Source organism: Platichthys flesus, chromosome 14 (genome assembly GCF_949316205.1).
Source record: "Platichthys flesus chromosome 14, fPlaFle2.1, whole genome shotgun sequence".
In the NCBI taxonomy this organism is placed as follows: Eukaryota; Metazoa; Chordata; class Actinopteri; order Pleuronectiformes; family Pleuronectidae; genus Platichthys; species Platichthys flesus.
Genome location: NC_084958.1, coordinates 12677629 through 12703647, shown reverse-complemented (window position 1 = coordinate 12703647; position 26019 = coordinate 12677629). Strand labels below are relative to the sequence as shown.

Below are 26019 nucleotides of genomic sequence, written 5' to 3'. Positions count from 1 at the left end.
CAGCGGTAATTGGCATCAGGGACGATGGCACGCTGTGATGGCTCTCTCTCCTGAGATACCGTATCTCTACCTTTCCCCCTGCTGTCTGCTGGAGTGTCTGCTAATGCTCGGCTGCCAAAGTTGAAAAAGACTGCTGCACCCCAGCCCTCCCTGTGAAGAGCACAAGCACATAAGGTCAGGGGGAGTCAGGATTTCAAAGATTTCTCAGAAAAACTTTTCCTGCAGAACTGGAGCTGCATGTCGTTCAATCTAACTTCATCAGAATAGGCCTGAAGGAACAACAGCCACGCCACAGCATGTCAGTGTGCAAAACTGCAATATTTTATCATTATTATGTGACATCAGGGGGGTCCAAACTACGGCCCGTGGGCGAACTGCGGCCCGCCATCGATTTTTAATTGGCCCACATCAACAAAATAAAAAATATAAAAAAAGAAACTGCGGCTGCGGTTATTCACGCAGCTGTGTCGATGGACTAGTTTTAATTTATGGTTCTCCAAGGGTTTTTTGTTGAAGACGGCCTTAGAGACGCCTTCTTTGTGTGTGGCAGTCGTCAACTGTTTATTTACATCGCCACTGTGGCTCCTCATAGCCTTTTTCTGGCGGACAAATCCGCCAGTAAATGACGGGTTATACAAGTGGTCCTACTTTCGGAACTCTTCTGCCATACGCTCTTCTACTTGGTCCATATTCGTTCTTCTAAATCTTCCTTGGTTTCTGCCGGTATTATGGGGCATGAAACAGGAAATGTGTCTCCGGAAGGGATGTAGTTAGCAGACCAATCACAGCCTTGCGGGGTGAGTGAAGCTCGCGGAGCTTTGTCGTATAGTCAGAAGAACACAAGAGGCCCGCAAAGGGGCTTGCGTGTCCCTGAAAACCCACAAGCATGCGCCCAGCCTTTAGTCGCTTTGGATAAAAGCGTCAGCTAAATGAAATGTAATGTACCATGGCCCATTGTACTGCACTTCTCAGTTTAGACACTAGGTGGTGCCAAACTCACCCCTGACCTGCCAGCTGTCGCTCAGAACGCGGCCAATTCAGAGAAGTTTAAATATTCCACTGAAACTCCACCTCATGATGGCCCAAGTGTAAAAGTCAGGTGTTCAAAGATTCTGAACATGAGCCAAATGCCACGGTCATCCATCAAAAAGCTTCAGACTGATGTGCCGTTCCCCGAAACTCCACTGCCTCACTTAACCGCCATCGTCTACGTCTGCGTCTTCACAAATCAGGGGCTAAACCCAGGAAGCACGGCTAATTAGAGAATGATAATATCATTTAAATGGTCTCTCACGTATCAAAGTGGATTAAACAAGGTACATTAATTCCATCCGAACATCCACTGGAGTCAGTGTCAGCCAGTACAGGCTGTCGAGTGAAGAAAGGTGAACACAGGACAGTGAATGAAGGGTCATCAGATGGTTTTCAACGCCTTTATTTCTATTGGAACTGTACATAATATCAAATGTAATTAATGGATCAGTCTATTGCATGGATTAGCTCCAAAGGCCTATCAGAGGGTAAGATTTGCACTCTTTTGTGTTAATGCCCTTTTCATTCTTTCATATACTCAATTAAACTGGACTGAACAAATAAAAGTGATTGTTTTCCCCCCCACCCCACCCCTGTGCCCTCGGAGGTCTGCGAGTGCTACAGGAATAGTCTTGTTCCCCGAGAGCCACAGCTGCTGTTCTGCTGAGAGGGCTCGTGAAGAATTTGTCAACGTGAACCCTCATGACCGCTGAGCAAGATTTATGGGATCCCTTGTCGCCCACCTGCTCCTTTTTCACCCCCCCACCCAGGCCCAATGCCTCACTCATCACCTTACACCCCCCACCCCCCCAGCTCTTCCCTTTCTGTGCCACTGCTTTTCATGTATCTGCCATATTCTCCACGTCTTCTCCTCACTGCTTGTTAGAATTGACAGAAATAGCACCCTCAATGACTCACTACACCAAAGTCTTTTCAGAGACCAGGTGCTGTCAACAAGCACTTGTGCCCATGGAAAAAATATATATATATCAGGAAAATCTCACTTTGAGTGAAACAAGTATTCATTCAGACATGAGCTGCTCCCCTAATGTCTGAGAGAAACAGTGGCCAGTTAGTGTGACTTCGGTTCAGAGATGAAGGCGACTCCGAGGCCCAAAACTGATGACCCCAGTGTACTGCACTTTTTTCAAGTGCTGTACACTGCACTTTTTTCTTTTTTTCCAATCCCATGATAACCAGGGAATGTGGACATCTTAGATAATCAAGTCCACAAATTTAGACCACGGACTGACAAAAACTTACCTGGATATGGACTAGACCTGGCTCTGTTCAAGTCCAAGAGGACTCTCCCTTCCCCACTGTCTAAGTGCCCCTGAGCAAGGCTCCTTACTCCCCCAACATCTGCTCCCCGGGCGCCGTCCGTGGCTGCCCACTGCTCTGTGTGTTCACTGTGTGTGTTGTGTGCTGCTGTGTTCACACGGATGGGTCAAAAAAGCAGAGAATGTATGTGTGTCTGTGCATGTGTGTGGGACCAATGAAGAAATCTGGAATCTATCTGGAATCTGGAATCTTTTCCGAATCTATTCCAAATCTAATTGAAGTCCAATTAATAAACCCAGACTGTAGGTGTAGCACTAGAGCTACCATAATTTATGAAAAACACTAAAAATATTATAATTTAGCTATTTACAAGAAACATGATGTGAACCATGTGAACTGCAAAAGAAAAAGAGACAAGATCAAGAACTGTTCATTCATTTTCTGCTTATCCACTATGAATCTGGTTGAAACCATATTTATCTTGTTACATTTAAAGTTTTGGGTTTAATATCTTGCATAATCTGTCACATGTTACATGTTATTATTATATAGGGCTGAAAAGTCATAATATTAGAGTTTAGCCATTCATCAGTTCACATTTTTTGAGTTGACCCTTTAAGAAACAAGACAAATTATAAACAATTTGTAACACTGAATTGTTTTTTATTTTATTTTCAAAGCCCTATTCAGCTTCATTGTAAGTTGCTTCAACACATCTTGTCATCAATATCATCAAATCACCATGAAACCCTATATGCCGAGATGATCAGTCAATGGTGAGTACATTTTACAAACGTGTGTTGACCATGTTTACAATCAACATTGAGATGTGAAACTTGCTGCTACACAGACAATGAAGTTTAAAAACACAAAAATTGCTTTAAGCAAAATACAAACCGATTTCTAATAGTCTTGAAACTCAACTGACATAAGTTGAGGACATTTATCAGATTTCATGAAAACAAAGACTTGTTTACATGAAGTAAAGATATTTTTATGTATGTACAATTAATAATTCCCCAAAGATTTTAAACACTCTCTCCGTCTGTAGTGCATTAATTAAACTTTAACATTTCGTCTCGGCCTTAGTTTTACCTTTGTTTCTGTTACTTCCTGTGAATCACAAATGTAAGTGAAACTGTCTGAAACAAGATCTTAGTTACTCACGGGCAGACTTAAGCAATTCACGGTACAGTCACTCTGAGACAGCAGCTGTCATATAAATTACCAAAATAAGGCACATACATACGTAGGAAAATAAACATTTCTATTGCACAAATTTACACTTGCTCCTCTATGATTTTTAAATAATTTCAGATAAAAGTACCTCAATGTAACAGTGTAATGAACAAAGCCTTTGCACTATATCCTCAAAATTCACATTTGATCAGTACAAACGTTTTGTTTTTTGAAGAATATTTTATTCTTGAAAATAAAGAAATCAAAGACTTACTTTGTCACTGTTATTGCAGCAGTTTAGACCCATCAGGTGTAAAGCCAGTACAGTTGGTATGGTGGTTAACCCCCACTGAGGTCCTACAGGGGCCTCAGACGTGGTAGAGCGGCACCACTCTGCTGATGTCCTGTCTACAAATCGGGCATTGGCGGCGTGGAAGCGCCCGCTGGCAGGTGTGACAGCAGCACACATGCCCACAGTCCAGCAGAATACAGTTACGAGGCTGATTGAGGCAAATCACACAGGGATTCTCTAAACGTTCCACTGCCGCATCCTGAGGCGCTTCGGCGCCCGCTACATCGGCCTGCCATCTCTCAAACTCCCTCCTCTCCTGCTCCCGCTGCCACTGAGCTTTTAGATGGTAGTAGTAGCGTCGACCCACCCAGAGGACGACCATCGCCCCGACTAAAGCAGAGGTTATGGTCAGCGCCTTCCACCAAACAGCCACGTTCTCTTGGTCTTGTCGCAGGGTGTCAAAGTCCATGTTGCCCAAGAAGTACTGTGTACTATTGGAAGGGGGTCGAAGATTCAGGGTGCCGTCTGTGTCTAGTATCAACTCACCTACTCCTGTGAGAGTTGCACCCACCTGGGAAATGAGGGGAAAATTTGCTTACGGTATCGTGGAGGAAAATAGCCAAAAATATCATACTTTCTCCAGTGGATATGAATAATTTTTCAGCTGCAGGGGCCGTTTGTTAGTAACAACCAACCTTGAGCATTTCCTCGGTCTCCAGTTGCCCTTTAATTTTCTCCCCACTCAGGTATTGTCCTACGATGTCGCCCAGGCCGTAATTGAGCTGGTGAAACTTCTCGTGGGTAATCTCCATGTGGACTCCGGAAGCTTGCAGAGGACACAGGACCTTGACCGTGGTCTCATCCGATCCCACTAACACAAAGGGCACTGCATTCACTCTCTGGTGCAAGACAAGCTCACTGTCTGTCCTGCAACAGGTAGAAGGAGGGAAACGGGTCTGTTTAGTCAACATTGAAGAGGAGAGACAGGATCAAATAAACTGAGGATGCCCCATGTATATAGAGTACGACTCTCTGATGTTCAGTTTTCGAATTTTGAGCCAGTTTGGTTCTTATGGAGGTTGTGCAAATCTCAGGGTCATTTCTGTAACACAAGACACTAAGTAGAAAGACAATAGTTGTTGTGCATATTATTAACTCCACCAAGGAGGTTATGTTTTTGCTGCATTTGTTTGTTGGCTGTGTAGCAGGATTACGAAAAACTCACAAAATGTGGAGGGGTGAGTCAAGAAATTACCTATTACTTTTTTGGGATGGAACCAGGAATTCTTCTATTCACTTTCTATAACATTGTTTTGTACGGTGTTTTTCAACCACTTTGTTAAGTTCAGAGGATACTTCCTGTATGTTATTTTAAAAACATCAGGCAAAATAAAATATGGATCTAGTGAGTATTAATGGGGTTTCATGATGGGACTGTTGGGACTTTGTGAAAGTAACATTCTAGTTTACAAAACACATGTATACTGTGGGCTGCACCTGCATTAGTGGCAGCAGGTTGGGGTATTGAGGTTTTGTATCACAATACACAAAAAGTCTGAGAACATTAAGTTTACAATTTGAATAATTTGAGATTGGGCCTTTATTAATCCTTAGTCGAAATAAAATCATGTATTGTGCTCACCAAGTGCTTGAAAGGCCATTCCACACCAGCCTTTGTTGTTTCAACATTATTTTCTGCAACACGCCGACAATTTCTTTTTGGAAGTGACTTGTCAGAGGCTCGCCCACTGGCTGTACAGCACCTACACACACAAGCACATACACACTTAATAGAGAATAAGAGTTGAAGAAAGTGTACATCTCTTCCAGTTGATAAATATGGATCAAGTCTTGTCGGTATCAGAAAAAATTGAGACCCCAATTACCTTCAATGACAGCGTACTGTAGACATGCTCCTGGAATTTCCTTCAAAATGTTTTTGAGTTTCCCATCTATGGTGAAATGTGGAGCTTCCTGACAACACAATACACACACTATTTGCGTAAGCAGGACACACAGTGCAGCGGACAAGCTTCAGGTTCCTTTCACATGAAAATTAAATTAATTTCCTCCCAATTTTTGGCGAAGTCTACATCTTCAGTCCTCTAGAAATGAAAAATAAAAGTTTTACTGCTGCAGGTAGACACAGCTTCAGCCACAAGCCTCACACTGTAATAGGTAACAACTGGCCTAGGTGATTGGCTTCCTCTTTCAGAACGTTCTACCTAAAGAGGATTTCAAGTTTGTGTAATATGAAAATCGTTTCAATGGCTTCACACCTAATCCCATTCCTACCTGTTGTTTAGATAACATGAAAAACAGAAAAAGTGATAAATTGCTAAATAAAAGGTTACGAAAAGTTATGAAATGTTAAACAACTAACGTCAAGTCTCTCCACTGTCTTGCGGCTCTTCCTGTACAGATAGTAGAAGATGCCTGAGAGGGTGAGACTGGCCCCGAGACACACGACCTCTGGGATCCTCACAGAATATCCATCCATTGTCCCTGGCTCTCCTGTCCCTGCTGTAGGAGCAGACCTGCACAAATGACCAGTAACAATATGAGTACATCAACTAATACAGGGATTCAGAATAATTGTCAACATTGCTTCTGGTTGGTCTTCTGTCGATCAATTAATTAACCACAAATTATAGCTGTGGTCATGTTACAAACTAAGATAGAAAACCATCCATAAAAGTGATACGTTGTACTTTTTTATACATGGGTTTTACAGTCATGAATATTTAAATTATATTTAAATAGTTATTATTACAAAAGATGTTTCTATATTCAGATTCTTTCAGATTCTAGAAACACCATCAGATCTGGCTGTTTAAAACAAAAACGAATGAGGGATGTGCGATGGCTCTGAAGTGCAAATCACAAAACACAACAACAAATCACAGACCACAACAACAAATCTTACAAAACAAAAACAAAATCACAGAACAACACACATTGTCCATAGCAGGTACCTTCCCTTTCCATTTAACATAAATACTGTTGTGTGTTGTTGTTTTTTATTTGCAGTTGTGTTTTGCACCCCAGGAGCACCGTAGTAAAGAATTTTAACAGAATCACTTTTAACAAATCAGCAGCCACAGCTCTAAGATATTAATATTGATATTTAACTTTTAGTTATAATATACAGACAATCTTTAATCATTACTTTCATTTGTATCCTCTTTCAAATCCTGCAGAGCTACTCGCTAGCTACCGTTGGTGGAGCCTCACCAGCTGTGAACGTCCCTGTTGGCTGATCACGTGACCAGCAGCAACACAAGAATACAGGTGTGTTGTTGTGTTAAAGCGGAGGAGTCAGAATAACACGGTTGTTTCTACCTGTCAGAGAAAAGATGATCTCAAGTTGACATTATCGGCCTCACGGTGTCTTCCATGTCACGTGACGTCAGACAGGAAGCAGTTGATGTCACGTGACTAATTCTGCGCACGCGCACCACTGCGGCCTCCTCCTCCACTACACGTCTCTCTGCTCGCTGCGCCGCCGAACATGGCAGGAGGTGTGCGGAGGAAGTCCCCCGGCTCCCCGGCCCCTCTGTGGGGGAAGCTCCAGACGCTGTGGCAGGACAAGCACCTGGTCCTGTTCAAGACGGAGTACACGCTGCTGGTCGTGTCCGTGCTGTGGCTCCTGGAGATCGGCATCAACGTGTGGGTCATACAGAAAGTGGCGTGTAAGTAGCTGCGCGGCTAGCTAGCATGCTACGGCGCTCCGTCGTTGGCCCGGACGGGTCCGAGCGCTAAGTAGCTAGCATTAGCATGCCCCCCCACCCAACCCCCAACTTCCAGTGCCACCTGTCAGAGAGAGTTTACTGTCCTTGCATGACCAAAGAGAATCGCCTGCTCTGCGCCGGTGATAACCAGGTTTAATCTCAGTACTGTAAACTTGTATTGGCATGATCATTTTTCACTTTAAGATCAAATAACATAATCCTGTATTAGTCCGACGATGGGGAAATTTGCCATATTACAGCAGCAAGAGTCAAAAATAGGCCTAACTAAGTTATAATAAGTGACATACAGTAAGTCTAAGGAAAACATTTTTAAAGTCAAGAAAAATATGAATGGAAAAAAAACAAATTATAATCTCCAAATCTCATGTGAGGTCTATATCTTTGTTTGCTTTATTTTCTCTCCAAAGCCTAAAATTAATCCATTTACAACGACTTAAAAAAGAAACGAGCAACTATTCATAGTTGAGAAGCAGGAGCCAGTGAAAGTTTGACATTCTTAGCATTAGCTGGTCCTCTCATGGCTGCTGTACATGTGCATCGTGCTAAAACAGTATGGAAGCACCAATTGGCAAATAATAGCTGATAAATACTTAAAATGACTTATGTAGAAAATACCTGACATTGTAAAATACACTGAAATATGAATGAGTTGTTGACAAACAATCTATTGTGTGTCAATAAGTTGAGTTGCAGCCACCTTCCGTACAATGTGTCGACGCGCATTACACAAATCAATGTATTTATGTAAACAATGATCAATCAGCCCTAATGATCCCTGATCTTTATTCTTGCAGACACTGAGATAGACTGGAAAGCCTACATGGATGAAGTAGAGGGCGTCATCAATGGGACATACGACTACACTGAGCTTAAAGGAGACACGGGTCCCCTGGTGTAAGTTTCACAGGTCGACAGTGCTGTGAATTCTCCGCCTTGTGTTAAGTTGTCATGTGCGTGAAGGATTCTGGGAATAATTGCCGCCTTGTTGTTGCAGGTACCCTGCTGGCTTTGTCTACATCTTCACTGCTCTTTATTACATCACCAGCCACGGTGTGAACATACGTCTGGCTCAGTACATCTTCGCTGCTTTCTACCTCATCACTCTTCTGTTCGTCTTCAGGATATACAACCGCACTAAGAAGGTCAGACGGTGGTTGTGTTAAGAATTAATACAGCAATACAGCAATAAGTTAAAATATGACGCTGCTAATGTTTGTGTAGCCAGTGGATTTATGTGAGGCTGTTCTCTTGTAATTTAGATTTGTAGGTTGTATATTAAAATGTGTTTCTTTCTTTCTCCAGGTTCCGCCCTACGTGTTCTTCTTTGTGTGCTGCGCCTCCTATAGGATCCACTCCATCTTTGTGCTGCGACTCTTCAATGACCCAGTGGCCATGATGCTGCTGTTTGGAGCTGTCAACCTCTTCATGGATGGATACTGGACCGTGGGATGTGCCATCTACAGGCAAGTGTGGACTCTTTTCTGCAGCTTCTAATGAGATGTCTCCCTCTGTTAGCCAAGAGTAAAATGTACACAGATGTGATGTGAACTTTTTTTTATTATGTGCTACACAAGGAAATTACAACTTCATCTTTTTCTCTCTCTCTGACAGTTTAGCAGTGTCTGTGAAAATGAACGTGCTTCTGTTTGCCCCCGGGCTACTTTTCCTCCTCCTGTCTGAGTTTGGTCTAATCAGGACAATCCCCAAACTTTCTCTGTGCGCAGGAATACAGGTAAATATCCCCAATAAAAACATTCGGTACCATATAACTAGCATAACCCAGTTTTCATGTTAAATGTCTTCAACATCATCATTTAATTACTCTGTCCTGATTTCACAGATTCTGCTCGGCCTGCCTTTTCTCATGGAGAATCCCAGTGGTTACGTGAGCAGGGCTTTTGATCTTGGCCGTCAGTTCATGTTTAAGTGGACGGTGAACTGGCGCTTCCTGCCCGAGATGCTCTTCCTGAATCGCAACTTTCATTTACTCCTGCTCGCTGTCCACCTGCTCGCCCTGCTGCTCTTTGCTTTCCGCCGGTGGAAGAGGTGAGCGACTGACTTGAAGGTTAAGTTCATTGTTTGTTTTATGAGATGGAATAAAATCTTTGGTTACATTAGGGCCGGTTTTAGTTACACAAAATAGCAGGCATTGGCTCAGTTGGAACTTGATGTCATGGATGCTTATTCTGGGTTTCTAGATATTTAGAATAATAATTGAAACTGTATTTTCTGTCTTAACAGGCCAGGTGAGAGCATCTTCGATCTTCTCAAGGAGCCTGGCAAGAGGAAAATCCCTCCTCAGGAGAATTCTGTGGATCATATCCTTTTGTTTCATTTTGAATATATTACAATTTGAAGAAAATGTATCCTTAAAGGACACTTTGAAATCATCATCAGCATCTTTATCACTCACTGTTAAATGTTTCTGAATGATATTCCTGTGAGGGTACAATCACACATACGCAAACGTAGGTGTGGCAAACTTTCACCTGCGCAAGTGAGGGGGCAAATAAAAGGAAAGCAAAGGAAATCGGCAGCGTGGCTTCATGTATAGTTCAACTTGAGTGAACTTTCACCAGAGGCTTCACAGCTTCAACATTTGTGACCCTACTTAGCTGTAATCAGCACATTCTCCTCCTGCCTGCTACGACCCATCTCCTCCAGCGTCTTTCTCTGTTCTTCAGTGTACCATTGCCTCAGGAGGCAATTATTATTCAGCTTCATTTGCGTATGTGCGAAGGTGCCCTAAATCACCGGCTTCTGTGTCAGACCTTAACAGACAAGCACAGATAGTACTGATTCTGTTCACCTCTAACTTCATCGGCATGTGCTTCAGTCGTTCGTTGCACTACCAGTTCTATGTCTGGTACTTCCACACACTGCCTTTCCTGCTCTGGAGTGGTGGAGTCAAGAAGCTGGCCCATCTGCTCAGGTAAGAGGAAAGCTTGATGTTTACGAAAAAGTTTCAATTTCGACATGATAACCAAACACTCGTTGTCACATGTCAATGCCTTCTCTTTCTGTCCCTGTGTGTAGGGTCCTGATCCTGGGTCTGATCGAGCTTTCGTGGAACACGTACCCCTCCACCAACAGCAGCTCGGCCGCCCTGCACGTCTGCCACCTCATCATCCTCCTCTGTCTGTGGCTGGCTCCGCCCCTGCAGCCAGCCCCTGCAGAAAACCCACAGGACAAACCTGTTAAGGACAAACGTCAGTGAGCCACGGCCTGATCGGAGCGGACATCTGAATACGGTCAAGACTGCTGCCGACAGCCGTCATCCCCCCCTCCTCATTTAAGCCCCCCACAACACCGGTGCACGGGGGAGGTCACTGGGGTAGACTGTTTATACGAGGAAAAAATGAGCAATTTGATGCTTCTCATCTCCGCTCGTTGCTAAAGGTGAATGAAGCAAACATGTGGGTGCAGACTGAAGACAGACGCCTACACGATGAAATGCGATGTAGTCGTGTCTTGCAGTTAAGGAGATGAAAAGTGAAAGAATTCATGGATTCTCAGGTTTCATTGTCAAATACATAATAAGAAGAGAGGAGTACAGTACAAAGAGGAAAATGTGAATGTTTTTGTGTGTGAAAAGGATTTATTACATATACTATATTTCTACTCAGTAAGTTAAAGGTACAGTCACCCATAATTGGACAGTCCCAATCATTATTTCTTTTGTGATGCTCTAATATTTTCAAGTCATTTAATGAGGCACAAATAAGAAAACAAATTGTATTTATGAAAGCAGTATATTGAATTAATTTATTTATATCCCAAAGACTTTACTAAGAACGTATTGTATATCGGGCAGAAGCTTTTGGCATTTTCACTTGCCACAGTAAATTCTTTTTTTTCCAGTACAAGGCCAAAACTCATAAAATAGTGATGTTACAAGTGTGTACAACAAAGCTATTTTTCTGATTTGTTGATTCATCCACTGTTGTGTGTGTGTGTATTCCAAAAATTATTCATCGCATATGTAGATTTAATGTGAAAAGTTTGCAGTAGACTGAACATTTTATATTAAACTGAGATACCACTTCACCTTGATAATGTTTTTTGTTTTCATGCTTTTGTTTCAAATCACAACAAATAGTTAAATTCCAGCATTTTTGTATTTCCCATCAATAAGTTAATTATTTAAAGTAATATTTCTGTAGTTTATCAAATAATAATCCTAATGATCATATTTCGATGTGATACTCACTGATTATGAAGTAAGAACATACAAACGAGAAGCTTCAACTTATACTAACCAAAGCTCCATTCTGGTGATCAAGGCATTTTTGTGATTGCATAAAGCATTTTTATAACAAAAGGCCAGATGTCAGGTAAAGAACATTTTACATTAATATCTGTTCTCACATCAGAAAATATATCATCCATCCATCCATTATCAATACCACTTATCCTTTGAGGTACAGGTTGACATTGCGCAGGCATTGCGCAGGTTGCAACATGGACAGGTCGCCACCGTATTAAAGGGGCTAACATACAGAGACAAGTACATCTCAATGACATTCACACCTATGCCACTTTAGAGTCATTGATATGAATTGAGTATGCAGATTAGTAGATTTGGCTCAGTTCCCTCAGAGGTGATTGTCTCACATGTTGTTGGGGTTGTAACACAGCATGTTAAGTTTGATGTTCTCGTCCCAGTGGCGCAGCAGCAGGAACAGCTGTCTGGCAGCTCCCTTCAGGCCTGCCAAGTCCACTCCCTCAGGCAGCGCCTGGCAGCGCAGCCAGAAGTCCGCTTTTGCTGCCACCAGCTCCCACTCCATGAAGTAGCCGGCACAGCGGTGCTCGAGCCAAGCGAGCGCAACAGCTGTGGCCCAGCTCGAGCCCTCCAGGTCCTCTAGGGCCAACTGGCAGCTCACTTGGAGGTCAGCTGGATCTACTGAAGAGCCCTCATATACGTCTGTCTCTGATCCGCGACCGCTATCGGCCTGGCCGTACCTCTGACTCTGGTAGAGGCCTTCCTCGAAGCTGGGGAGGTCAGGGTGTGAGGTGACACAGTCTCGGTCAGACAGGTGTCTCCGGCGAAGCCTTGGTTCCAGCATCAGAGGAGTGTCGTCTGGAGTGTGGTGGAAGGGCGGTACAGTTTTGGCGAAGACGCAGTAGGTAGGAGAGGAGGTAACATTGTGACTGGAGGGAGGCTTTGCAGATGTGGATAAAGATGGAGCACTGGGAGATGCACAACGGAAAGGTGGGCTGAGGCTGCGGCGGTGGAGGCTGTATGGTGAAGCCCTATTGAGGCGGTCCAGGGGGATCTGGACACAGTTTGAGTAGGTCTCTGTCAGCAGAAAAGCTCCAGAAGCCAGCTGCAGATGCACCTGATCAGACACCACATGGACATAAATTACAAAATGTGCTTGCATGCTTGTATGTATTGTATACATGTATACTGTGAGTGTCTACACAGCTCACCAGGGGCAGGTAGTCCGGTGCTGCAGTTTCAGGCTGTGTCTCAGTCTCTGCAGACAAACAGTGAGACTTGAGAGGGACCTGCTTTCCTGATGAGATGGAGGACCTGAACCTGCCCAGGGGGAACCTGGAACAGAAAAGAGGTGGGGATTTAAATGTATCTCCATTTGGACGTTATTAAAATATAACGTCCAAATGTATATACAATATACAAGAAACATAAACACAAATACAGCTTGATACTAAAGTCGTAGACCTTCAAAAAGACAAAAACACTGGTGCCCAAGGCAGTGGCGGATTTAGTATTTCTCTAAATCAGAGGCCACCATTCCTTGTTTACTGTTAGCTCTTTTGTTTTAAGACTACTGGCAGGACAGGGGCCTTACAGGGTCACTCAGATTTCAGCTGGGGCCAGTGCCCCCCTGGCCCTGACTCTCGATCCGCCCCTGGCCCAAGGGGCGATCACCACACATCTAAAAACTAGTCAAATTCAACATTCAAGAGTTTCGCTAATATTTGTAATTTATTAGTTTGAAACGTTTACCTGGATCCAAAGAAGCTTTCCATTGACTTGCTCTCTATGGATCGCTGTGAGCGAGTGCACGAGGTGCCTGATATTGCCGGGGCTGTAGCAGAGTGGCAGCTACCCCCTACACCTGAGACAGCAGCATGGAAAAACACATGGAACAGTATTGTTTCATCAGAAAAGTTATAAAGTGATGTGTCCTGGCTGGATTTAAAGGTAAAGTTCACCCAAATGAGAAAAATAACAACGGATTTTTGTTTAATAATTAGAGCAGAAACTATTATTATTATTGTTATGTTATTTATTCATGACATTTTCAATGCTATGAGCAAACTAAATTTTCAAGGTACAATCTTGCAGATTCATCAGATATCATCATGACTAAATATGACTCAAGGTGAGGGAGAATGTATGTTGGGTTATTTTTGTAATTTGGGTGAATTGATCCTTTAAGAACTATGTCAGGGAACAGTGATATGTCGGGGTGTGTATTTCTTCTTTTCTTCTTCAGTACACACTCAGCTACAGTCGAATTTTCAACCGGCTTTCTACTAAGACGCCTCTAACCTTGGGACTACGCTGCACCGGATGGTGTTTTTTTCACTGAGCAGGTTCGGCAGCAATACTTACTAGAGTCCCAGGATGTAAGGCTACATGGTGAGGCAGGAGTGTCACCTCTGTCTGAGAGATACAAAGATTGTTGATGACCTAAAGTCTTGACAACAGAAATGGGTGGTGGTATCATTCGATGTGTTTACCTGTAGAGTTCCAGTTGTCGTCCATCTCCTCACTGTCCCTACTGGAACGCCGTCGGCCCAGACCCACAGAATAGGTCTGCCTGTGGCTATCTGACTGCGAACTCCTGTTCCCCGAATGCATCCCTACACGCACACACACACACACACGCACACATTTTACTACAGTGGCGGATCTATTTTTTTTTTACTGAGGGGCTACAAAGGGGCCAATCATATTCACAGTTCCTAATACAGTAGCTCTAGCTCTGGAGCTCCTCTTTAGCTGTAGAGCTGTGAGCAAAGCCACAAATCATTGAATATATTTAGAAAATGATTCCTTTATAAAACACAATGTGTAGGCCTACTTAAAAAAATAAAGCTTGGAAAATAAAATGCATCAAATTGTTAGTTATATCAGTAAAGAATAAAAGAAAAAGAGTACTGACAGGACAGTGACACTCAGAACCAATCAGAACTCAGTTGGGGCCATTGCCCCCTTTGATCTGCCCCTGACCTCATATGAAATCTGTGTATTACCCTTTCTTTTTTATTTGATCAGATAGAAAGTACAGGCATGGCAAAGTGGCTGAGACAATAAGTGGTATTGTATGGTGAATTATGGGTGTTCTAGTCTCTATAGAAATCAATAGTAAAGGTACACTGGGGACTCACAAGAGACAGATATATATGGATCCTTTAGTCAGAAAACACCTTTCACAGCTCCAAAGAACATTAGACAATCACGATCCCACACTTGTACTTCTCATGACATATAAACTAAAATCTTGTGGTTGAGTGCCCCCCCCAAAGTATATAAAATAATTGTTAAAGACAATAACTGGTGGCACACCTGTGTTTTTGACATCCGTGCTGTCTGGTAAGCCTTTGTTGGTGTTGCTGTCAGTGGTAGAGAAGGCTGTGTACATGCAGATGATGTTACAGTTCTTGCTGGTCTGGATGGCCTTCATACGGTATCGCTTAGCTGAACCTAAGGAACAATCAAACACAATTACATGATTATTTATATTAGTTGGGAGATAGATCAGTCTGCAGGAGAAATCATTAGTAAAACCTCACCATGTCCACTGTCGCTCTCCTTCTCTGCCATCTTCTCAAAGTCTCTTATAACTGAGCGAGCTGTCAGTTGGTGAATGATCTCCTCCCACGGATCTTCCCCTCTTTCTTCTTCCCCTCCTCCTCCTCCATCTCCCTCAGCTCCTCCTGGTGTCTCCTGGCCCTCAGGGTTCCAGAGGTGCCCCAGGTCAACACTGACCTCCCAGGATACAGGCCTGCCGCTGAGCATGCCGTGAATGAGCGAGCGGCACTGACCTGGAGGAGGATCCTCCAGGTGAGCTGCTGAGAAGAGGTACTCCGGATCTGTGAAGCTGTCCCAGTCCAAAGGAGAGGCAGGGAACAGGAGTCCATCTGAGGGGCAGAGTGACAGAGTGAGCAATAGAAATTAGATGGAGGAGGAATATGAAGCATAATCCTGTTTTTCTCAGTAGCGTCTTACTAGAGTCAGTGAGGCTTCTGCGGGACAGTGTCCCTCCTGATGGGGGCTTTGTCTCCCCATCACTCTCGTCCAGCCTCCCTCCCAGCGTCTGGTCGAAGGAGACCCTCTCCAGAGCTCTCCGCAGGCGATGCATCTCCAGCTCGCCTTGGGGGGACGAGAAACTTCGTGCTGCCATGGTTGAACGAGCCAAAGCTTTTTGTCTCCTACGAGGTTCCTCACCTCCATCCAGGCGCACGGCCTGGTTGCAGGACAGGGAAAGTGTTGCAAGTATGAAAAGCAGAGCAGACTTTCTCAACAGCAACATATGTCGATGTTAGTGTTTTCGGCTGGCACTGTTTCTATTTGTGAAATGTTGATACTTCGTGAAACGTCCTGAAATTTCTACCCACAAAAAGTAAATTCTATTAATTTAGACAACCAACAGTTTAATGACAATATTTTTTCATCAAACTATTTTAAATTGCTGGTGTTAATATCTATAAGTTGCGTGACTACAGAGGAGTTAATTTGTGTGAATCTGTTACACTAAATCTCACCTTCTTTGCTCCATTATCAGGGGTTTCAAGGGAGAGGTTTTGTTGCCATGCAGCGTCGGCCCACCGAGACAAAGATGATCTCTTATCCAGAGGAGGGATCCTCTCAAGGCCTTGAGGTAAAGACCCTGTGTCCAGCAAGGAATCAGAGGACTGAGGGTCGGGCAGAAACGCCGCCCCTGCTGAGTGGGACTGTGTCTGTAGACTCCGCTCACTGCTGAGAGAGCAGCGAGTGAGGACGTACTGCTCCTGGATGTAGGAGCTCTCCTGAATCCTCCTCCTCACGTCACTGGACCTGTTTAGCTCCACACCTGGCATGGAGGAAGGCCAGATGTTAACCACGTGGACATAAAGTGACAAGCAGGCAAATTGATGCTCCACAGATGTGTGACTGACCAGGGCTGGTGCCAGGGTCTATGTCTTTGGCACAGGAGAACTCAGTGGAGATTTCTCTGGAGATCTCCCTCAGTGCCTCCTCCAGGTCGGCTCCCTCTGCACACGTCACCACAGGCATTAGTTCGGAGCGCGAGGGAGGCGAATGCTCGTCATTTGATTGGCCGAAAACCGAACCAGTGGAGCCTCGTTTCACACTTTTATAGCCTCGTCCTTGAGTCTGCAAAATAAGACACTTGAATTAGAAATGCAAAATTAGCTACAAAGACTGACTTTAAAAGAAATACTGCTGTATACCTCAGTCTTTTTGGATTTGAAACCTGTCATATCGTACAGCGTGCAATATCCAATGAGACGATTGCCGGTGTAGAGTGGAGGGATTTCATTGGGTGAAAGAAGGGCCTCCATGTTGTCTGGCAGGTACCAGTCAATCCGAACGTCAGTCAGCACCGGTTCGAAGGCCTTTTTCAGAGACTTGATAAACTGAGGAGGGAAATTGCACACGTTTTTTTTTTTTACCTGAACACTTTAAAGTTGCAATGATGGAGGAAATATTCAGGTTCTTTTAATAACTTGTAGTCACTCACTTTTCACCACTGCTAATGGAACACAAAATGATTTAAAAGAAACAAGCTTTGTCCAGTACGGTTATGCCAATAACTGTTATGCACTTCGCATTTTCTCCAGTAGATGTCAGCCTTGCAGCGCTACTGACCTTGGGCTGGAGTCTCTCCTCATCATCTAAGAACTCTGTTGTGCCGCCTGTTAACTTGGCGACGCCCTGCAGGAGTCTCCTGCAGACTCGAGGACCCAGGCCCAGACCAAAGCATCTGCAGAGAGGTGAAATAATATATATACTTAAAATGTTCAATCACACACCCTGTGGCTGCACCCTACGTGAACCATGTCTTTTTCTCTCACTTGGATTTCTGGGTAGGAACTCTGACCCTAACCCCGAAAGCCTACAGAGGCTTCCATATGTCTCAGCATAGAGAATACTCAGGTGTGTTCAGACTGGTGTTGGGGCTCTCAAAGGAATCACAAGCCATTTGGCTGATTGAGAGTTTGATTGAGACATTGTGTGTGGTCTCTGAAAATGTCTGGATGGTTATACACTGATTGAACATTATAGATACGAAAACAGAAAACCAATACACCACAACTCAAAGAGAGCTGTGGAGCTGTAGACTGTAGTTATATAGCAACGTAATTTGCATTCACTGAAATTAGATGCATCACAAGAGATGGATTTTATGCTGGACAGCCAAAATTCAGTGGAGAAAGTCAGTCGTACAAGAGAATACTAATGAAGGATAAATAGAGTTATTGTGCAGTGCTGGAGGGCCTGGGGGAAACCAGAGGGGCGTGACTCTCACTGCAGAGGAGAGCACTTAACGGGATTACTGGGCGTGCCTGAAAAATACCTCAGCCCTTTCTTTTCTTTTCTTTCACAGCGCTTTGCTCTCAATTTTTCAAGATCACAGTTTGCTTGTGTCCCTCTGTCCTCCGTCTCGCTGTCCCCATCCTCTTGCCTCTCCTCCCCCACATTGTGTCTCTGTCATATTTATCTGCCCCTTCTGCCTGCACTCAGCGGACTCCATTCCTCTCTGCTTCCCTGTCACCCTCAGTGATCTAATGTCTGATTACATGGCAGCCATAGGATAAATATTTGCTAGCTAGTTGTTTGAGTAAACACTCATGTGTGATGATGACATCCTCATAAAACCTCTCTGTCCTGTTTTGCACAGAGGATTTCCAGGTTTTAAACAGATTAGTTTCAGGGCCTTGTACCTGCCAGCGCACGTGTTTCTGCGGACCAGCTCCAGCACTTTGGCCACATTACCAATGGACCCATCCGTGATGATGAAGACCTGGCGAGGATAGGAGCGCTGCATGGGCTGCTGGTACACCCAGGACAGTGCCCCCAGGAGGTTGGTGCCTCGCATGTCAGCTCTCATCCTTTGGACATATTCATAGGCCTGCATGAGAGTGACCTGTGTGCAACGAGGAGAGCAGAGATGCAATCAGAGCCACGGTAGCGCGGTGATGGGAGGAGCGCGCTTCGGAAAGAACACCTGTCCCACCGCATGATGCTGCCTGTGCAAACATCACCCGTGTTGTTCGAGATAAATACAATGTTTGATATCAGATGCCCCAATTACCTCGCGAGGGTAGCAAAGAATTTAATCATCGCTCGTCTAATAAAGCGAGAGCAAACACACACACATTAGCACCTGCCCTGAAACTGCCGCAAATCACGCTTTGGACAAACACGGCTGACAGGAGCGGAGATGGAGGGGACATCTCCTGCCTCCGTTAAAGTGCATGAAAGGTCACCATATGGCGAGGAGTATGTGCAAAGACTGTTTGTTCTCGCGGCCCCTGGTCTGGATAAAACCTGATACTCTGCTACTAAGGCAACCCAACGAACTGACCTATGCCTGATTAGAGAGGGGACAAAATAGAACACATGGTTGAGCAACACGCTTAGAAAAACATCTGCTTTCACGCAACATGAGCCAAATGCCCCGTGTAGTATCTTTTACTGGAAACACCGCGATTCACATGTAAATGTCGCAATTACGTGCTAGACAAGTTTATTTTGATGAAAATCCTCAAAAGAAGGGTTTCAGATTAAGAGCTACAGTGATGGTGTGAAGCTTACATCAGTGCAGAGCTTGCTGGAGGTGAACAGCGGCTTGATGGTGGTGCCAAAGCCCACGATGTTGAGAATGGTGCCGGAGGGGAGACTCTTCAGTGCCACCACCATGGCCTCCTGTGGAACCGAGAGGGAATAATCAATCAATTATGCACCTAAATCTAAAAACTAAACTTGTTTAATTACATTTATAAATCTAACCCTAACCCAATTTTAATGTCATAGAACTTGTTAATCAGTCAAAATCTGTAAATAAGCCAGAGTGATGTGAGTCCCTAGACAGTCTTTACAAGGCATTTGAAAATATGAAACCAATGACCTATCTTATATAATTTCAAATATCTATGGATATTGCATGTGGATGATACATACTATCAACACAAACTATTAAATTGAAAACACTAATACTATATATATTATAGTATTAGTTAATAGTATTATACTTTATTATTATACTATAAAGCACACAAACAACACAACAACTATTAATAAGCAAATAAATGCATCAATGCTGGAATAATTAATAAATACAGTTTGATATGGAATGTTTGTATTTCTACATTCATCTATATAGGAATATATACATAAATATAGAAATTAATGAATGAATAGATAAATGAACGCAGAAGTAAATAAATGTATAAATTAATTAATAAATAAGAAATACAGAAAGGGCCTTTGTCATTGCAAACTGTTTTTATCTTTTCATTCATGTATTTAGCTATTTATTTATTTATTAAGTAATTCTGCTGCACAACCAAGTCCCCTTTGATGTTTACCCTTGATGCCCCACCACTGCTGTTCTGCTGCATTACAATCTGACTCTGGTTCCTTTGTGTGTGTTTTTGTCCTGGCTGCAGCTCACCTTAACACGATGGATGTTGGTGCCACTCATGCTGCCGCTGCGGTCCACGAGGAACAGCAGCTCTCTGGTGGCCTTGTGCAGCTCCAGAGGTTCACGCAGCAAGTCAGGACAGAAGTTGAGCATCAGGACGGGGCTGCTCAGAATGTCCTTGTGATGCCGCTTCCTCACAAAATCCAGCTGCAAGTGGAGCATACGAATGGCAGCGTTTAGCACACATGTGGGCAGATACATGTGTGAGATGTGAAAAACAAATCGGGCGAGGATGCACCGACCTTCCTCTCGGGCTCTGAATCTTTGCGGCTGCAGCGAATGAAATCCCGACGGGAATGGATCAGCTGCTCATACTGGCTGAAGGAGAGTCTGCCTCTCTCTAAGATGACCAGTGGGCTGTGAGGTTCTGTGAAAGGGTTTCAAGGGGAAAGATTTCTGAATAACGAACAGAAACTGAGCCCAAAGACAAAGCACAGTCATTGTAGTGGATAAGTTGCCATTGCTAACCACTGAGGTGCAGAATGATCTCTATGTGTCTGTCGTATGGATGCTCCTGAGCCAAGGTGATGTAGGTGGCAGAGGCACTTTGGGCGCTGGGGTCTGCATCTGCCCTCAGAGCGTGAGTGGGGCTCTCCAGCCCTGCAGATCGGTTAAGGAAGAAAGCAAGAGAAGCAAATTAATATATGTTTGCCAGTTGAGTACAGATTCATTATTATATATTGTTTTCACACTGATCTATTTGTTGGTTTTATTTGTTTTTGAGCAGGATCCCTAGACAGATCACTACAAAAACTTAATGGAAAGTTAAATTATGGTTCAGGGAAGAACCAACTATTTTGGTCTAGACCTAGATCAGGGAAACGGATCCACAAATTTATTTTGTCACCCTCTTTAACAATTTGAAATGGTGCATTTTGACATTTCCGCTGAATTCCCAGGAACACATTGATTCATTTTGATGAAAAAAAGGTCAACTGATATCTATGAATATCAGTTATTGGTGCAGATTGATTGGATTTAACATGACTGTTGGGCCTTGGCGAATTTATGCACACTACTGAGTGCCATTCTAGTTTTAGTATGAGATCCACTATTCTAACATTTCACAATGGCTGGGTCGAGATCCACTGAATCATCTTATTTGGGAGGACAGGCAGTGTACCGGCCAGCAGGCAGGCCCCTCTGACAAGCAGCTGGAAGTTGAGTTCATAAGGTGCCAGGTTGGCAGCTGGACTGGTGAAGATGGCGTGGGCACACTGCTGCTCGGAGTCCAGCACACGGCCCTGTTTTCCTGAGGTGGCACCAAAACAGCTGGTTGCTCTAAGGAGGACAGTGATGTAGATCATTTAGTATAAAATTATACAGCAGTCAGTTTGTAATACATATCATTTATTAGAATGAGAGAGTGTCAGGGCGAGTAGTTTTGTCACATAGTGGTGACATAAATACCCTGTTTCTTCTAATTTCCCCCCAATTTCACTCTTGCTCTGTGTCATCTGGCCAGTGACGACAGGAGTCAGTAATGAAGGGTAGACGATGTGGATCGCTCCATTTTCTAACGTGGGGAGTTCGAGTGTGGTGCTTATGATGATGGACACTATATCCATGGGGCTGATGAGCCCTGTGCTCACGATGAAGGTGGTTCTCTCGAGGTCTTCGTCCAGGATGAGATGCCCTAAACACATGCACTCGGTTACTTAGATGACGAAACAACAGAAACAGACAGAGAAGCAAACAGACTGTTGCTAAAAGTGAACATGCTAAATCTTCAAACGCATCACATGTCCATGGTTTCACTGTTTCCACTAAAATACTATGCACATCCAGCTGATTTATGTCTGTGCTATAAGTAAACGCTGGTTCATCATTAGGCAGACGGCCAAAGCTCTTTGCCTCCCTTGTCTGTCCTTTCTATCGTCAGTGAGGCTATCTCAGGACAGAGCTGGGACTTACTGCAGCTGCACTGAATAAAGAAAATGTATTATCAACTCTGAAAAACACTTAAATTGATGAAGCATTTTTTTTTTAAATTGAAAGTAGGCAATTGTGTTTAATAATTTGTTGTAAGTTGAACAAACGTAATTCCTTGGATGGTTAACAATGGAAGTTATTTTTTAAGTTGGTCCAACTACAGTCTACATAAATGTAATAGGCTGATAACTGCTCAGTAACTGTTAGACTTATTTATTAGTCAGCTAGCTGAGGAAAATAGGCAGCCCAGAAATGTCAATGTTCAAAATTAATGTGTGTCTAATTTCTTATTTGTTGAAGCTTATGGGAATCATATTAGATGAATATACGGCCACTTCATAACACAATTTGTTCTCCCTTCACTGCATTCCTCTGTCTCACCGTTGGTGCACTGAATGTCATGGCTGGAGCTGCCACAGCAGCCCCACTCCCGGCCGTTCCCACAGTGGCCCTCAAGACCGGATAAAGGGCAGCAATCCAAACAGCAGTCCTTCAGCTTCCCCCGGCTCTGTATCTGGACGGCCACCAGTCGACCCGCAATGGAGGCCTCGAAGTCCACCACAACCTCCCTCTCCCCGAGAGGGTACACAAACACCCCTGCATGCACATGACCGAAAATGTTCAACAAACAAAGCAGAGGATTTCAGATTCATGCTTCACTTTGGAAACTGATTGAACTACACGACATGCTGCAAGTTCAATAAAGACTAAAAGTCCTTGCTTCTGACTTTCTTGAAAGTTTTTAATTGTTGTCGATTGGACAGAAGCCTTCACCAAATGTGTTAATATAATTGCTAACATGCCAGCATAGCAGTCTATTTTATTTTGGTAGTAACTAAACTTTTTTTAAGTTCTACTTAAAACTTTTGTTTTTCAAATCTCTTGTCTTGGTTATCTTATGATGAGTGTATCTAGAGATCATCTTTCTCGTTTCTTCAAAGCAAAGATTGTTCCAGCTGTTAGGTATCCCTTCCCCTACAGTGCATGTTGAACCGATTCTCCCTTCAAGAGCTAAAAATACCGAGGCTGATCCTCTTTGGTCAGTTTTTGAATCCACATTTAGCAATCTAAAATATATTTTTTCAAAATGTGTTCTAAATGTTGCATGTTCTTTTTTATGCCAATGACACCTTGTTATATCTTCAGGTAAAGCCAGTGATGCTTTACACTAAATTGTGTACATTACGACATAATCAATAAATCAAAGTTTAATCTATTCCTGGTGCATCTTACCAGTATCAGATAATACTGAGCAAAATTTTGGAGCCTTAACTGAAGCTGACTGCTGTTTTGAGGATAAACTGGTTAACTGCTAATGGGGCAATGTTGGGGTTCAGCGTCCTGCCCAAGGATACCTTGGCATAGGGACTGAAGCATCGCCCAATACAATTCATCTCAAAATACAGTTGCTGAGTTTATTACCTGTTCCAAGAGGGAATCACCCCGTACTCACCATCTACAGACTCTACGTCAGCGTTGGCATAAGTGAGGTTTGCGGTGATGCCCAGGGAGCAGCCGTTGGCGCAGGACTTGATGCAGGAGGCCTTGAGCAGCAGTGGCTCCCATGAAGAGCGGTTTCTCAGTCCCACCATCTTTTCAGGGGCACGGACAAGCCTCTACTGCGCCGGCTGCATGAGAACACAGGTTCACAGCCCAGTGACAGGAACGGGGAAATGTGAGTGTGCATTTAAATTCTCTCACTTTAAATTCAGTGCACAATCGCAGCGATCGTTGCTAATGAATAGTTTTACCAAAGATGCAAAGTTGAACAAATTAGACCTGAGATTTTGGTGAATTGCATGAAAAGGTTTCTAAATGTCCATAGGATTTTCATTTCTCTGCATATGTGCCTCCTGTATTTATACTTACATGTACACATCAGTCCTTGGACATGTAACCTAAGCTATCTCTTCAGGCTCTTAGCAACCGGGTTTTGTAGTTTGAGTGTTCCAGGCCTGGTCAATCATTAACATTACAGGTCAGCGCTCACTACATAATGCACCGTGCCTAACATATGCAATCAGAGTCTGTATGGAAACTAGTGAGTTTAAGATTGTCTCACACCTATTTACCTGCACCCTTCTCTAACTGCATGAGCTGGAAGGTAAGAGTGCATTCTAAACTATAGAACAACATAAACCTATCAACAAACTAATGTCAGCTTCCTTAATAGATCATACACAGTAGCTGCAACAAGCTGTTCGATGCAACAATTCTTCAAGATTTAATAACTTTAAGAGCAGCATGTGTAAAGAGCACGTCTCAGTGAACGGCAGACTGCATGAAGCTGTGTGTGTTTGCATGCCTGTGTGTTTGTGTACACATGCATGTGGGCATTGGTGTGCATGTGTGCATGTGTTTGCTGTGATCCAGGTAATAGTCCTCTCACATCTACCTCTCTAACAAGATCAACAGCCTCCATCTGGTTCCCGTGCTCCCGACTCATAACAGGCAAATAAATGCCTGGTTTGTAAAAGTCGGGCCAACTGATGCTGTCAGAATACACATAAACGGCAGAAGACATATGACAGGGAATAAATTGCATATTACATATGAGTTAGTCATGCATGTGTGACATAGAGTACATATGCACATCATGCTGACCTTGGAAGGTTCAGCCTGGAATTCAAATGCGTTACTGAACCCCAGCATGCACAAACACATTGTGGTGAATGTCAAAGATTTTCCAGCAGTCATTATTGATTTAAAGCATTCAAACTAAATCCAAGACTTAGAAAGTAACGATTCTGCCTCTGCAAAGTTTAATTATTCTGTCTGGCTCTTTGCAGCACCGGCCAACACTGCAGCCTACAAGTACAAGCTCCAGATAACAAGCAACAATAATCGTCCACTTACTGTACTGTTCAGTGCAGCATCTGAGGATTCGCCTCTGTGTCCAGTCCCCGCATTACTCCACCATCTCATCTACTCAAAGGTTTCCCAATGACACCAGTGGTAGGAGTTGTCCTGCAAATGCTGCTCTCTCTCTCCTCCTTCTCTGCCTGTCTCTCTCCAGCAGTCACGCTACAATGAAAACAATAATACTCAGAGTTAAATATATGGACCCTACTCATGGAGTATAAAACAATATCCATGATTAAAAGCAGCTACTTGCACTAACAGATTATTTACTAAGACACCCAGCAATTATCTGGAGTTATTACGAGAAATTCATTTTCAGTATCAGGCTATTAGTTTGTAGGGAATTAAAACGTCCTGGAAATGATTAATCACCATCATGCAGCTCTGCGCTAACCTATATTTCCTGTTAAGTGAAATGGCATCCGCTTACCTGCTCTGACCTGGACCACAGAGCTGATCACAAACTGGGCTCCTCAACCTGCTGCTCAGGCTACAGCACACATTGGTAAGTGAGGCAGAGCCTGCTTTTCATCCAGACAATTGGCTGTGATGGTAGCAGCACCATAATTCATGGCTAATGGCTCGGCCAGAGAGAGGAGGAGGAGGAGGAGGAGGAGGAGGACTGGTTCTCTGCCTCTCCCAACAGGTCGCTCAGACAGCAGGCGTGGGGAAGTGAGACGAAAGAAGCAGCAGCTTTTCATCTTCTTCTACCATACACTTGTAAAACTAATGAATTACTATTTTTATTCAAGCATATGTATATATATATATATATATATATATATATATATATACATATATTATTTTATATTAGATTGTAGTTGAATGATCCATGAAAAAGGTGATGAATTATTATTTTCCTGCACTTGTTATTTGAGAAATTGTACAGAAATTTGTATAGCTTTGAATGTACTAAGTGCTATTTGGCTTCCTTTTGACGGCACAGACAAATATAAATAAATATAAAATACTAATATAATCATCAAATTATAACTAACAAAAG

General features: G+C 43.5%; 3 protein-coding genes across 4 annotated transcripts; 1 reads left to right on the top strand and 2 right to left on the bottom strand.

Moving 5' to 3' along the window:
• Positions 1-2732: 2732 nt before the first annotated feature.
• On the bottom strand, positions 2733-7255 carry mul1a (mitochondrial E3 ubiquitin protein ligase 1a). The gene is made up of 6 exons (XM_062404243.1): positions 7127-7255; positions 6168-6321; positions 5671-5758; positions 5427-5547; positions 4480-4711; positions 2733-4355 (listed from the first exon to the last, which is right to left on the bottom strand). Exons 2-6 carry the CDS (start codon positions 6282-6284, stop codon positions 3861-3863), a joined length of 1053 nt encoding a protein of 350 aa, XP_062260227.1. The 5' UTR covers positions 6285-6321; positions 7127-7255; the 3' UTR covers positions 2733-3860.
• Positions 7244-11583, top strand: alg3 (ALG3 alpha-1,3- mannosyltransferase). The gene is made up of 9 exons (XM_062404242.1): positions 7244-7476; positions 8331-8430; positions 8531-8678; positions 8839-8999; positions 9148-9268; positions 9377-9582; positions 9778-9855; positions 10325-10468; positions 10573-11583. The coding sequence occupies exons 1-9, from the start codon at positions 7296-7298 to the stop codon at positions 10751-10753; spliced, it is 1320 nt and encodes a 439-aa protein (XP_062260226.1). The 5' UTR covers positions 7244-7295; the 3' UTR covers positions 10754-11583.
• Positions 11584-11653: 70 nt separating this feature from the next.
• Positions 11654-25157, bottom strand: vwa5b2 (von Willebrand factor A domain containing 5B2). 2 transcript variants are annotated; one of them, XM_062404240.1, is made up of 22 exons: positions 25011-25157; positions 23608-23782; positions 22536-22751; positions 21633-21858; positions 21346-21503; positions 20691-20822; positions 20465-20589; positions 20193-20369; positions 19334-19444; positions 18460-18662; positions 17384-17498; positions 16966-17151; positions 16672-16888; positions 16279-16586; positions 15743-15980; positions 15307-15654; positions 15080-15217; positions 14251-14373; positions 14123-14173; positions 13511-13622; positions 12970-13093; positions 11654-12875 (listed from the first exon to the last, which is right to left on the bottom strand). In XM_062404240.1, the coding sequence occupies exons 2-22, from the start codon at positions 23744-23746 to the stop codon at positions 12147-12149; spliced, it is 4176 nt and encodes a 1391-aa protein (XP_062260224.1). In that variant the 5' UTR covers positions 23747-23782; positions 25011-25157; the 3' UTR covers positions 11654-12146. The 2 variants fall into 2 exon arrangements, with proteins under 2 accessions (XP_062260224.1, XP_062260225.1); XM_062404241.1 differs by lacking the exon at positions 14123-14173 and having other exon boundaries at positions 23608-25157.
• Between the last annotated feature and the right edge of the window lie 862 nt (positions 25158-26019).

Coding starts and splice junctions, on each gene's coding strand:
- mul1a (XM_062404243.1), bottom strand. CDS start 6,284: ATGGATGGATATTCTGTGAGGATCCCAGAGGTCGTGTGTCTCGGGGCC. Junction 4,712..5,426: donor AATGGCCTTTCAAGCACTTG/GTGAGCACAATA, acceptor TACCTGTTGCAG/GACAGACAGTGAGCTTGTCT. Junction 4,356..4,479: donor AGACCGAGGAAATGCTCAAG/GTTGGTTGTTAC, acceptor CTCATTTCCCAG/GTGGGTGCAACTCTCACAGG.
- alg3 (XM_062404242.1), top strand. CDS start 7,296: ATGGCAGGAGGTGTGCGGAGGAAGTCCCCCGGCTCCCCGGCCCCTCTG. Junction 7,477..8,330: donor GGTCATACAGAAAGTGGCGT/GTAAGTAGCTGC, acceptor TTATTCTTGCAG/ACACTGAGATAGACTGGAAA. Junction 10,469..10,572: donor AAGCTGGCCCATCTGCTCAG/GTAAGAGGAAAG, acceptor CCCTGTGTGTAG/GGTCCTGATCCTGGGTCTGA.
- vwa5b2 (XM_062404240.1), bottom strand. CDS start 23,746: ATGGTGGGACTGAGAAACCGCTCTTCATGGGAGCCACTGCTGCTCAAG. Junction 21,859..22,535: donor TGACATTCAGTGCACCAACG/GTGAGACAGAGG, acceptor GCATGTGTTTAG/GGCATCTCATCCTGGACGAA. Junction 20,370..20,464: donor ATTCAGAGCCCGAGAGGAAG/GTCGGTGCATCC, acceptor CTCCACTTGCAG/CTGGATTTTGTGAGGAAGCG.